The sequence below is a fragment of the Sapajus apella genome, unplaced genomic scaffold (genome assembly GCF_009761245.1).
Source record: "Sapajus apella isolate SASKATOON/1434 unplaced genomic scaffold, GSC_monkey_1.0 scaffold67, whole genome shotgun sequence".
In the NCBI taxonomy this organism is placed as follows: Eukaryota; Metazoa; Chordata; class Mammalia; order Primates; family Cebidae; genus Sapajus; species Sapajus apella.
In genome coordinates this window covers 9,313,632-9,327,325 of record NW_022437007.1, presented here as the reverse complement: position 1 = coordinate 9,327,325, position 13,694 = coordinate 9,313,632, and the positions used below count along the sequence as shown (strand labels likewise).

The 13,694-nt window shown below is 37.8% G+C and overlaps 1 protein-coding gene across 1 annotated transcript in view; it reads right to left on the bottom strand.

The window, feature by feature from the left end:
* Window positions 1–7,672: 7,672 nt before the first annotated feature.
* Window positions 7,673–13,694, bottom strand: part of ASIC5 (acid sensing ion channel subunit family member 5) — a 41,309-nt gene continuing 35,287 nt past the window's right edge. The window contains exons 9-10 of the mRNA XM_032248592.1: window positions 9,831–9,922; window positions 7,673–8,391 (exon numbers count right to left, since the gene is read on the bottom strand). Of these exons, the coding sequence (XP_032104483.1) occupies window positions 8,204–8,391; window positions 9,831–9,922 (280 nt within the window). The 3' untranslated portion in view covers window positions 7,673–8,203. The remainder of the gene's footprint in view (window positions 8,392–9,830; window positions 9,923–13,694) is intronic.

The window sequence follows — 13,694 nt, the reverse complement described above, 5'->3', positions numbered from 1 at the left end:
GTCTAACTTCTCCTGGTCTTGTGACAAGGACTCGGGTTTTTCCACAACATCAATAAAGGCAGAAACTCTGCCAGCGATTTAGAAAAATATATTAATTTATTCAAGACATCTTAGTGGTAAGTGACAGAAACATGTATAACCGAATTGTACGCTGTAGTTTGTTAGCCTATGAATTTCCAAATGTCATTTAAAATTGACATTTGAATCATTTGAGTTATTTTTTTAAATTTAATTACGGTCTTCTTTCTGCAGGTATTTAATTAGTGCAGATGTATAAGCTCTGATGAAATAATAGATTTGCATAAAAGTTGCTGGACACTATTATAGGAGTAATTACTGAACCAGTTTTGGAAATTATCATGTAACTTTAGCAGTGCTTAATGTTTTCTCTTATTTGTTCTTTATTCCTACTTCCAACTCTGGTGAAATTTATCTCGGTTGATTCTAATGAAAATTTGAGATACAAATCTCTTCTCATCTGACTTCTATTCCTCCCATTTCCCATCCTTTACTCTGATTTTGGATAATGTATAGGCATTCCACTGAGACCCTTTTAATTCTTGCTAAATCTTGAGACTTCAAAGGAAACTTCCTATCACTGTAAATCTAAAGGTAATGTCTTACATGTCAATATTCGCTCTTTCTTCAGATCAACAGTGAAGCTTCCTAGGCTTTCAGAATGTTAGTAATGGGATGACTTAATAAGATAAGCAACAAAGTAGATTCAGTAGTCCTTACATTAGGCATCTTTTCTAAAGTTGGCCATTTATTTCCCGCTGACTACATACATTTATTTGTTTTCTGAATTATTTCAAATATTTGTTCTTTTCTCTGTTCATGATAAAAAAAAAGTTCATAAACCTCTGAGGATCACTATTCATAGAAAAATGGTTAAAACATAATTCATTCACCAGCACTTATCTGGAATCTATGCTTACTTAGAATACTCTTTCCTCAGTAACTGTGACATTTGCTGTGATTACTCTTCTTACACCACAACAAAACAATGTAAGAAGCTGGTCAATATCTGTGTTAGGGAGACGGCCAATGTCTACCTGAAAGTCATGCAACATACCCTCCATCCTGTTACAGGGGATGAAGTTGAAGAGTGACTGTCCATTCATTCTGCTGACTCCTTTGGCCTCACAATTTCTGTAGCAGGTTTACTATCTTCTGAATCCAGTCAGAATTACACAGATACCTAGTCATCTTTCAGCTGCAGTTTCTTCCTACTTTTCCATGATTTCCTCTTCTCTAAGACATCTCAAATTCCATCATGCCCTTCAATGCCTACTGAGCTCTTAAAGCAAAAAGCACAAATTAGTTTGGAAAAAATTTTTAAAAGTCTCACGAGATAATGAGGAATTTCTGAATTTCAATTTGACAATATGTAGTCAAAGTAAAGATGCATCTACCAAAAAATTTTAGCAATTTAACTTCCAGGTAAATACCAAAAGGAAATGTATACAGAATTTTATTGCCTTATTTTTGTTATAAGTGGAAATCTGGAGCTATGTAAATATACATTCATAGGAGAAAATCAATCAATCAATCATGGTATATGTATGGATGTAATTTAATGCAACAGTTTAATAAACATGAACGCACTATAAACAGGTAAAAGTGAAAAGTAGGTTTCAGACTAATGTGTATACCATGATCTCATACACATAAAATCAGGTGGAAAAATGCCAAAATATAATGTTGGTTAAATCTGAATAGTGGTTATATGGCTGTTCATTTCATGACTTTCTTAAATTTTCCAAATTAAAAAAAAACCAGAAATCTTTTATTATAACACACAACTTCAGTGGAGAGATTAAATTTTTGCTTTATATACCACACCTCAGTTGATGCTATCATGTTATTTCCCAAACCTTCAGGCACAGATTTTCTATATAAAATGCATTTCCTGCTACTATGATACTTACCAGAGGCCACCACTCATGAAACTTCAGGTTCCATCTGCAATAGAGGGAGCATAACCATAATTCAGCCTTCAAGAAAGAAATTTTTTCAACAACACAAGATTCTAGGTGTGTTAGTCCATTATCATGCTGCTGATAAAGGCATATCCAAGACTGGGAAAAAAAAGAGGTTTAACTGGACTTACAGTTCCACATGGCCTCAGAATCATGGTGGGAGGCAAAAGGCACTTCTCTCTCTCTCTTTTTTTTTTTTTTTTTGAGACAGAGTCTTGCCCTGTCGCCCAGGCTGGAGTGCAGTGGCACGACCTCAGCTCACTACCAGCCTGGCTAATTTTCATATTTTTGTTCAGAAGTGGTTTCACCATATTGGCCAGGATGGTCTCCAACTCCTGACCTTGTAATCTGCCTGCCTTGGCCTCTCAAAGTGCTGGGATTACAGGTGTAAGCCACCGTGCCTGGCCAAAAGACACTTCTTACATGACCTCAGCAAGAGAAAAAATGAGGAAGATATAAAAGTGGCAATCCCTGATAAAACCATTAGATCTTGTGAGACTTATTCACAACCACGAAAACAGTATGGGGGAAACTGCCCCCATGATTCAAATTATCTCCCACCAGGCCCCTCCCATAACACATGGGAATTATGGAAGTACAATTCAAGATGAGATTTGGGTGGGACACAGAACCAAATTATATTACCAGATATCATTATGAAGCACTGACCGTCTGCCTCCCAACCAATTGAATGTACAATGGGAAAAATTCCTTGTTCATTCTCAACACTCTGACCAGGAAATATCAATGTTACATGAATGTTCTTACCAGAGAATCACTGACATTGGTTTAGTCTGTATATAGTATTCCTACAAATGTACTCCTCTAGCCTGAGTCTCTATCATCTTGAACCACTCCCTCCCCACTTTTTTTTCTTTTCATTTTTGAGTTGGAGTCTCACTCTCTTGCCCAAGATGAAGGGCAGTGGTGCGATCCCGGCTCACTGCAACTTCTGCCTCCCAGGTTCAAGCAATTCTCCTGCCTCACTCTCCCGAGTAGCTGGAGTTACAGGCACCTACACCACTTCCAGCTAATTTTTTTGTATTTTTAGTAGACATAGGTTTTCACCCTGGTGGCGAGAATGGTCTCGAACTCCTGACCTCAGGTGATCCACCCACCTCGGCCTCCCAAAGTGTTGGGATTGCAGGCATGAGTCACAGCGCCCAGCCTAAATACACTTATAAAAGAAGTTTTAGGTTTACGAAAAAAAAAAAAAAGAGTGAAAAGTATAAAGCTCTCTAAACCCCCTCAACAACCCGGTCCCACAGTTTCCTCTATTATTAACATCTTGTATTAATGTGGCACTTTTGCTGCAATCAATGAGCCAATATTGATACCTTATTACTAACTAAAAGCCATAGTTTACATTAGGATTCACTCTTTGCTTGTACACTCTATGGATTTTGACAAATGCATAATGACATGTATCTAACATCAAACTATCACACAGACTAGTTTCACTGCCCTAAAAATCCTTCATGCTTCATCTATTCATTTTTCTCTCCTTTCCTCAAGCTCCTGTCAATCACTGATATTTCAAAATTCTTTATGGTTCCATAGTTTTGTCCTCCCTGGAAAGCTATATCGTTGGAATTATATGGTATGTAGCCTTTTCAGATTGGCATCTTTCACATAGCAATATGCCTTTAAGGATCTTTCACATCTTTTCATGGCTTGATAGTTCATTTATTTTTGTGTTGCTGCCCTTTTATTGCAATCAAGATATTATTAAATGCTTTCTGGCTGAGGATACATGCTCTTTCCCAGGATGCTGGGAAGTGAATGCTCCATTAGTGTAGAAATATCTATTGTCCCTTGTATCTCTACATTATCTTTTCAGGCGGCTTCCAGTAATGCCGGGTTCCCTGGGTTCTTTATGAATATTCTGTGGATGAATCACCAGTGATAAGTGGCTATACAGACATATGAATATGATCAACATAACCTGAGGAAAAAACCCAAATGATGATTTCAATCTGCTTTTCTTTCAGGCGGGTCATCAAGGGATACTGATTGATATAGTTTCTTCAAATAGTCAGAGTTGTTTGGTTAACTTCAGAGTTTGCCTTCAGGTTACTTCTCCACTTCCAGGGAAAGCAAATCCAGGGTTTGTCTCAGCATGGATCCTGACCTATACCCCAACTTGAGAGAATTAAATGTCTTAATTATCCTGCCCTGAGGCGCTCTCTCAGGAAAAGAAAAATTGCATCCTTTCCCATTTGTCATTTATGTGCTCTCTTCCCATTTCTCACAGTTTCTCCCTTTCCATTTTCACCTGTCTTATCTCAGACTTGTCCTCTTCAGGTGAGACTTTTCTGGTTCAGTCATTCTATCATCTACAGGCAAGTAGCAGAAACAGCTGTCCTTGAACATCACCTTTGTCCATTTTCGAGAAGGAGTACAGTTGGAGGGGTAAAGATTATAGGACTATCTACCAGAGGCGGTGGGCCAGCATTTCCAGCCAGTCCTCCGTTAGCCACATGATGTGGAGTCCTCACTCGCTCTATCTGTTCCCTTAGGAATATTTATACTTTCTGAAGAACTGGCATAATGTTTGCATGGTGATTCTTCCCAGGACGCAGGACACACAGTGATCCCAGATCTGGTACAACTTGATGCAGTAAAATAAAAAGAATTTTTTTTTTTTTTTTTAGACAGAGTTTTGCTCTAGTTGCTCAGGCTGAAGTGCAATGGTGGAATCTCAGCTCACTGCAACTTCCGCCTCCCAGGTTTAAGTGATTCTCCTTACTCAGCCTCCCAAGTAGCTGAGACTACAGGTGCCCACTACCATGCCCAGCTAATTTTATATTTTTAGTAGAGACGGGGTTTCTCCATATTGGTCAGGATGGTCTTGAACTCCTGATCTCAGGTGATCCACCCGCCTCAGCCTCCCAAAGTGCTGGGATTACAGGCGTGAGCCACCGCACACGGCCAAGAAGGATGTTTTTGAGGTGAGAAAGTCAGAGATTATCCTCAGATCTTCATCTTCATCCCATATCCCAGAAACCTTTTCAAAGGTATTCCCCTGAGGGAATGTGTTCTCTTTCCGGGTCCATGAGGGGCATAGTTTTAAGGGCAAGAATTTCCCGGCACCATGGCCCCCTCCCATCTCTCTCCATCCAGGAGATTCAACGGTTTATGTTTGAATTTCGCAGGCACCGGAAGAAACTAAAAGTCAATCACTCCAGCAGAAGTTCTAAGGTACTCCTTTCATTGGCCCAGGGTCTTGGAGAAGTTGGGGGTTTCTCCCAGAATAAAAGTCCATGCTCCTTCACCTGCACAGGATTTTCAACTTTCTGGAATCCTGGGATTTCCCCTCTGGAGTTCCCTTCCACGGTCTTACTAGAAGGCTTTCTCTTCTTCTCCTTTCCTTCTCTTTTCTCTACATAAATAAAATCACCTTTCTGCAACAGTTTTTTGGGTCCGATATTTTACTTTGCGAGCATACGGTGTAGCTGAAGCGGCCCCACCGCTTATTCTTTAAGAGGTTGGAGGCCAAGAACCCACAACATCCAAGAAGAAACCAGTTACACCTCCTTCATTGTCCCTCATATTCAGATAAGGTATTTACTTAGGAGTCAGCTCAGCTCCTCATGTCTCTAGCACATCCATATTTTAGTAAAGATGTTTTGATTCCAGTTTGAGGATGGTAGGGGATATACTAAGATACTTAATGTTAAGCTTCTTACCTGATATTGGTACATACTAATAGCAGTGGCATATCACCTTATCAATAAAATGCAGTTGGTGGGAACCAAACTGATCGACAATCTGTTTTTCCAAACCTTTAAGGAGGCTTAAATTTTAATAATCTCCATTCTCAGCTAGTTAGCTCTTCCATGACATCAACCCCATTTTATCTCTTTCAAACAAAATATAGATGCCCCTTGAACAACGTAGGCTTGAACTTCACTGCTCCACTTATACATGAATTTTCTTTCACCTCTGCCACCCCTGAGATGGCAAGACCAATCCCTGCCCTGTCTCCTCCTCCTCAGCCTACTCAATGTGAAGAAGACAGGATGGAGAGCTTCATAATGATCCACGTCCACTTAATGAATAGTAAATGTGTTTTCTTCATGATTTTCTTAATAACGTTTTTTTTTTTCTCCAGCTCACTTTATTGTAAGAACACAGTGTATAATACATATAACATACGAAGTATGTGTTAATTGACTGTTGGTGTTATTGGTAAGGCTTCCGGTCAACAGTAGGCTATTAGTAGTTAAGTTTTGGGTGAGTCTATAATGATATGTGGACTTTCCACTGCACAGGGGCTTGGTGCTCCTAATCATTGTATTGTTAAAGGGTCAAATGTACATGTATTTGTTGTTTTCTTAACACAGGAATATTGGAAGATAAATTAGTGAGCCATGTGTGATACTTCATGTTTCTTATAATATAGACTTCCTCAAGTTCAAAAAAAATAGGAGAGTTTTCTCTATTATACTCTGCTACTTGACCCACTTCATGTTAGATGCAATGAAATTTGTGGAGTCCTTTTATGAATCACTGAAAATACAAATTGTTTTAAGATTTTTCAATATATTGAATAAAAGGGGAAAGAATAGTATCTTCTAGTTTAGCTTATTAAGGGGTGTCCAACCTTTGGGCTTCCCCTGGACGACACTGAAAGAATTGTCTCGGGCCACACATAAAATACACTAACACTAATGATAACTAATGATCTGGAAAAAAAAAGATCCGTGCATCATTTTCATGATCTCCACCACTACAGATAAGAAAAAAGTTCTTACATTCAAAGGGTTGTATATGGCTATAACTAGAATCAATATTTGGGTAAGTAGGCCAGGCACAAAGGCTCATACCTGTAATTCCAGCTATGAAATTGGGTGGCTGAGGTGGGTGAATCACTTGAGGTCAGGAGTTTGAGACCAGCCTGGCCAACACGGCGAAACCACATTTCTACTAAAAATACAAAAATTAGCCAGGTGTGGTGGTGGGTGTCTGTAATCCCAGCTATTTGAGAGACTGAGGTAGGAGAATTGCTTGAACCAAGAGGCAGAGGTTGCAGCATAGGTTGCAACGGCTGAGATCACACCACTACACTTTATCCCAGGCAAAAGAGCAAGACTCCAACTCAAAAAAAAAAAAAAAAAAAAAAAAAAAGGGTAAGTAGAGGAATTGTAATAAAGTCGGAAGCTGGACGCCACATCTGTGGGAGAATTTCTCCAGAGTATTTACCCAAGATTGGGATTTCTGAGTCATGAGATATTCATATTCCTAATGTTGCTACTATCAAATTGCACTGGCCTCATTTCCGTGGAACTAGCACTTGCTTTTCATTAAGTTGGAAAACAACATTAAGACTTTTAGAAGTTATTCTCTTGTATCTGAAAGAAATTGCAATAACACCAAGAATAAATTAAGAGATAGAATTCTTTGACTTATTATTTTTTTGTTTTTTGTTTTTTTGACTTGATCATTATCTCTTAAATATATGTGAGAAGTCCTCTAAAAGTCACCGTTAATTGAATATTCTGAGAGACCAAAAGTAGGTCTATTACCCGAGGGAAAGGGAAAACACTGAAACTCTTAAATTTCCTCCCTGGACTAAATATGTAAATAGAAGTACTTGGGGAAAAAATGAGAAAATGCCATGTACTTTCAACATGATACAGATTTAATTTATTTTCAATTAGATTTATATTAAGTACCACCTGCATGGGAAACATAAATTTCTGTCTCTCCAAAAGACATTTACAATAGAAAACACCAGATGAAAGAGGGAAAAAAAAAGTGTGTTGAATCTTAGTGAAAATAAAAATTCTTTAAAACTTTATAAAGCATAAATTATACATATTATTTCTTGAATAAATAAATATTTTGTCTTTTCACATACAGTTTATTTATTGGGTCTAGTTTACATAGTCAGTCATAAAGAATGTCTTTTTTTCACTACACTAATATTCATTCATTTTAAAAAGTATATAAGATGTCTGTTACATAATCCTGACTGTTCTAGGTGCAGGGAACACAAAGGTGAAAAAGATAGTGCCTATTTCTTTATTTCTAATATATGTATAAATGTACATACATACAGAGACAAATAGGCAGAAATATTTATAAAAAGATATATATCATTAATGGCTTTTATTGAACTCTCAAAACTATAGCAAAGTGACATAACAATGAATTAGTCATGATAAATCTGAAGGTATCATGAAGAGAAAAGCAAATTATTTTAGCCTAAGTGAATATTAGCACTCCTCTATCCTATTTTTATTTCCCAGATGCTGAGGTGGAGGAGTCCACTGGGTCATGTCAGGTATCTTCAGCAAAAAGAAAATGCATATCCAGTAGAAACTGGTGACTATGTATTCAATAATTTCTATGATTGTGATCAGACTGGCCCCACAAAATAGACCCAGCTGACCACCAAGATCTGCTGTAATAAAAGCAATTTAAAAAAATTAAATGTCATTATTTTTCATAAAAAGCAAATTGAACATTATTAGAAGTTAAATTAGTTGAAGCAAAACATAATCATAACTGATGTGAAGATAGGTTAATAGTATGATTTTAACATTGGATATGAATAAGGTAATAGCAATTGACGATATCAAAGTAATACTCACACAAATCATCATGAAAAGCAGAGAAGAAAAGCAAACATAAAATCTGATTCCAAACATATAACTCAAAGGCTTTGGAGGATATAAAATTTAGGTAAATTCATTAGAGAGTCTAGATAATTACAAACTCATTTCTAGGTGTTAAATGAAGAGTAGAAATGTGTCATCCAGATGGCACTACTGGATGATGATGTTTTCCAGAAAATTAATTTCCAGGCAAATTGTGACACCAAGTGTCAAAACTTTATTTCTTTTTATGCATTCATATTTTTCCTTTATCTAAAATATTTCTGATATTTTTAAATTTATATTTCCTGTTTGTAATTTTTTTATTGTGGTGAAATAGATATGACATAAAATGTACCATTTTAACCATTTTTAAGCATACAGTACTGTGGCATTAAGTACATTCACGTTGTTATGCAGCCATTCCATTATCATCATCTATTTCCAGGATGTTTTCATCTTCCCTAACTGAAACTCTGCATGCATTACACTCTAACTCCTCATTCTTCCTCTCCTTGGCCCATGACAACCACCATTTTACTTTCCGTCCCTGAATCTGACTGCTCCAGCAGTGCTTTCATAAATAGATTAGATTATTAATCATTATCTCATTGCCCTGGGCCATTCTTAGGACCATTCTGTTTTTGTAAAGTGTGATAATGAAGTATAGGCTTCTCCAAGAGCTCTGGTGAATTTGCATATTTCATTTATATTCAGGGTCTCAGCTGCAATGTCTGACTGCTGTCACTTTTGCCTGAGTCTGAGGCCCTCTGTCTCTGACATGGACGTGGCTTCCTCTAAGATGTGGTGAGATCTAGGAAATTGGCCATTATATTTATTAAGGTTTGTGTGGAGAAGGCAAGTGAGCAGGCAGTGGTTGTAAACAAAATGCCTAATTTTGCTTCCTCAGGTTCTTCTTTTTAAGCCACTCTGGGGTGGTACCCTGTTTGGAGGTATGAGGTGGCTGAAACATTCTACAAGACTCACTTCATGAGGGATCTGAAGGTAAAGTTTGATGTAAATGTGAGTATGAGATGAAATGCCACCAGCATTTTTTAAAATAAAAGTCCATGTAAGTTTGTGTAGTGTTTTCTAGGGAGTGGAAATGTGTCAGATTTAAATAGCAGCTGAATGACAAGTTCAATTGATTCTTGTCCTTCACTGACAAGCTAAACCTTAAATGCGAAAGAAAAAAAAACTGATGAATTTTTTTTTTTTAAATAAAAAGCAATTAAATAACACTTACCAAGTAACTCAGACACACTCACTGCCTTTTGCTGCTGGGTTATCTTATAGTTTAGGTCACTATAATTAATTTCAATTTTTACAAGATTCTCCCTAGGGATAAAAAAAGTAGTGTTAATACAGCTTAAGATTGTCAGCATTACTTTTAATTCCCATCAAATAAAAGTAATATTCATTTTTGTTTTAAATACTACTTAATGTTAAACCAGACACATAATTGTTTTTAATATTAATCACGATTAGCAGGATTTAGAAGGCATTTTTGTCATGCGGTTTTTAAGAAAATATAATTTTCCCCAATAATTTTCTGCACCTCATTCCTGAGAAACTAGAAAAAGATATTAAATGTAAATATCTACTGAATAGACTGAAGAACTTACAAACATTTAAATGTGTGTTTAATTTTCATTCAAATCTTGGTTCTGTCTTTTGTTGCTTACATGACCTTCAAGAAATCACACTAGATTTTTTGAGCCCTGGTTTCCTCATGAGTAGTCAGGATTTTAGAGTTGAGCTCATAGAGTTGTAGTGAGGTGAAATTAAATTATGTATATGCAAAATTGACACAGAACCTGACGTATTTTGAGTGTTCGATGAATAATAATTATTAACTATGTGTTATTAATATACTTAGGCAAAGACTCTATTTTCTTAATGTCTATTAGAAATTTTTATATGTGACCAGAGTGGCTAAACATCTTTTAAAACACTAATAGCTCATTAGATGGTCTTGGAAGCCATCACTTTCTCTATCTACAGCCCAGTCCCCTACCTTGAACTTCAATAATATATTCAGTTCATTCTTATGTTTCTACTTGGATGCCTAATAGATGTTTTAACTTTAACATGTTCTAAGTCAAATGCTTCATATTTTCCCTATTTATACTGTAAATTTTCACACTCCATAGCCAATCCATCGGGAAATCCCATTTTTCTGTGTTCCCTTCAAAATATATCGGGACTCCTATGACCTCTCACCCCATTCAATGCTACTGCCTTTGCCCAAGCCTTCATGACCTCTCACCTGGATTTTTGCAATAGTTTGTTAACTGGCCTTTCTGTTTCCTACTTTAATGCACCCCCACTTCAACAAATAAACACCCTCTATTCTGCACATAGTAACCAAAATATATAAATGCAACCTGTCAAACCATGTCACTTTTCTCCCAACTCCACTGCCCACCCCATGCAGAATTCTTAATATACTGTAAGTAAAACTCCTCCATGGAGTTTTGAGAGCCACTACTCTAGGTCTTTGCTCCACTGTCACCTTCTCAGGAAGGACTTTCCTGACCATAATCCACAACACTGAGAACAACCCTCCTTGACCCTAGCTTCCCCAGACTGCTTTTCTCTGCTGCTCCTCCACAGGGCTTAGCACCATCTGACATGACTGTATATAGTGATCACCCAGTTCCATCCCAGTGGACAGAAGCCCAACAAGGCAGAACTTTTGTCTTTTGTACACTGATGCATCCCTAATGCCTAGAATACTCCTGAATCCTAACAAATAATAAGTTGTTCCTTAGATATATGTAAAATGGCAAATAAGGGAGCAAATTAAAGATGAAAGCACTAAATGAATGGATCAATATTACCCTCACAGTAATATGAGCTGAAGCAGAAACCAAGCACCTCATGATTTTAAAATGGCAATAATGATTGCCATTAAGAATGAATGCTATTAAGAGAGTTTCCTAGAATTATGTAGTGGTCTTTAATACATTTAAGGAACATGGCTATAAATCACTCTCCTTGTTGTTTACAGCTTTTGAAATCAATAATTCCAAGTATACTTAATTCAAAATACATCATTAATATGTTGACTTAATTTCCATTGGTTTAACCCTGGGTAACAGGAGAATGTTCTATGTTTAAGTAGATAATCGGGGAGTATAGTAATATTTACAAGTGATAAAACAGTTGCCTAAGTATCAGAAATAATAAAGTTGTCTTGGAAGTCCAGAAATTTTAGTAATATTCCAGTCTCTTTGGCTTCCATTGTACTCCTAATTTGCATGCTCACTGATAATACTGTTTAATTTCCCAAGAACAACATTCATAATCATTTCCAAGCATTATCTGCCTATGATTTGAAAAAGATAAATTCTCTCCCTGCAAAAATATTGTGCTATTTGCTCAACTTCTCTAGTCAGTTGTTTTGTCCAGCCATTCGGGTCTCACTGAATCTGTGCCTCATGGCAATAGTGAAATTGTTCAGAATTCCACAGAATTTAAGTCCAAAAATATTTGTTTGGGTCAGGGGAGGCACAATTATAAAATAAAAACTGAATTTTTTATTGTATTACAAAATGTTTTTTAAAAAGCTTCCAGATGGCCGTGCGCAGTGGTTCACGCCCGTAATCCCAGCACTTTGGGAGGCCAAGGGGGGTGGATCACGAAGTCAGGAGTTCAAGACCAGCCTGATCAACATGGTGAAACCTCGTCTCTATTTAAATTGAAAAAAAAAAATCGCTTGAACCCAGGAGGTGGAGGTTGCAGTGAGCCGAGATCGCACCATTGCACTCCAGCCTGGGAGACAAGAGTGAGACTTCATCTCAAAAACAAACAAACAAAAAAAACAACCAAAAGCTTCCAGATGCTTGAACATGAGTGCTGCATTAGGGGAATGAGCTAATTTGGCATAGAGAAAACAATTGTAGACAACTTTTATTTCAAAATTTGTTAAGTTAAAACAGAACAATTTAAAAAATTTACTTGTTTTACTAATGAATTACCCTAACTTCAGACACAATTTACTGTTATCTTCAAGGGTAAACTCCACACTGCCTGCTAGAGTTATACTAAGCCCCTCAACATTTTGGGGTCCAGCAGCAGCCACTTGAGACCCTGATTGGCCATGGAGTAGCATTTATTTCCGTCCCAGGAAGACACACGTACAGCTTCATGATGAAGCTAAGGGTTGCTTCTTTTTAAATGGCTGCTGCTAACATTTCACATTTGCCATCCTGACAAACTGCATTTGTGTCTTCTTATTTACCACTCTCTGATTCCTGGTACCTTTGCACACACCAGTTTCTTGATTGTATGTGTGACTTCTAACTGTCTCTACGTAGGAGTTGGGCAACTCCTGAGTCCAGCCACCTTTGTTCAGCTGCTCACCTTAGTCTTCCTGGTAATGGCCTCCACTATTTAAAACCATGTAATGTCCTTACATGTACATTATATGATAGGATTAATTGGAGAACTATTCATAATTATATGGACAGGAGACAGAAAAATACTGGGTAGAAGAGGGCGGTTTCCCGGCAAAGTCCCACCCTCAGGCCTGGATACCCCTGGCCCTAAATGACAGCAGACATTTCTGTTTTTGCACCCAAAAAGTTTCCTTTTGGCCCACCACACCCCCTATGCTTCCCCTATATGAAACCCAAATCTCAAGCTCCAGAAGAGACCAGCAGACCAGCAGATCACCAAACAAGTGACGGCAAAACGATGAGGCAGAGAAAGAGAAGAGGAGGGAGATCTGAACGCCAAGGGGTGTTTGGCCAGGAATGTTCAGAGAAGAGTCTGGCCATAGGCAGCTCAACTCCAAGGAGAGATCACAATCCCACTCCATCCCCCCTTCTGGCTCCCCATCCATTTCACTGAGAGCCACCTCCAGCACTACCTAAAACCTTACAGTCATCCTTCAAGTCCGTGTGTAATCCGATTCTTCTGAGACACTGGGCAAGAGCTCGGGATACAGAAGGCTGTCACACTGGCCCTCTGCCCTTGCGATAACGCAGAGGATCCACTGAGCTTATTAACAAACCGTCTGTAGACAGCAGAGCTGAACGAGCTTTGTAACCCTGGGGCTGCAGGCACCCACCCCTAGACACTACCATGGGATCTTCGGAGCCCA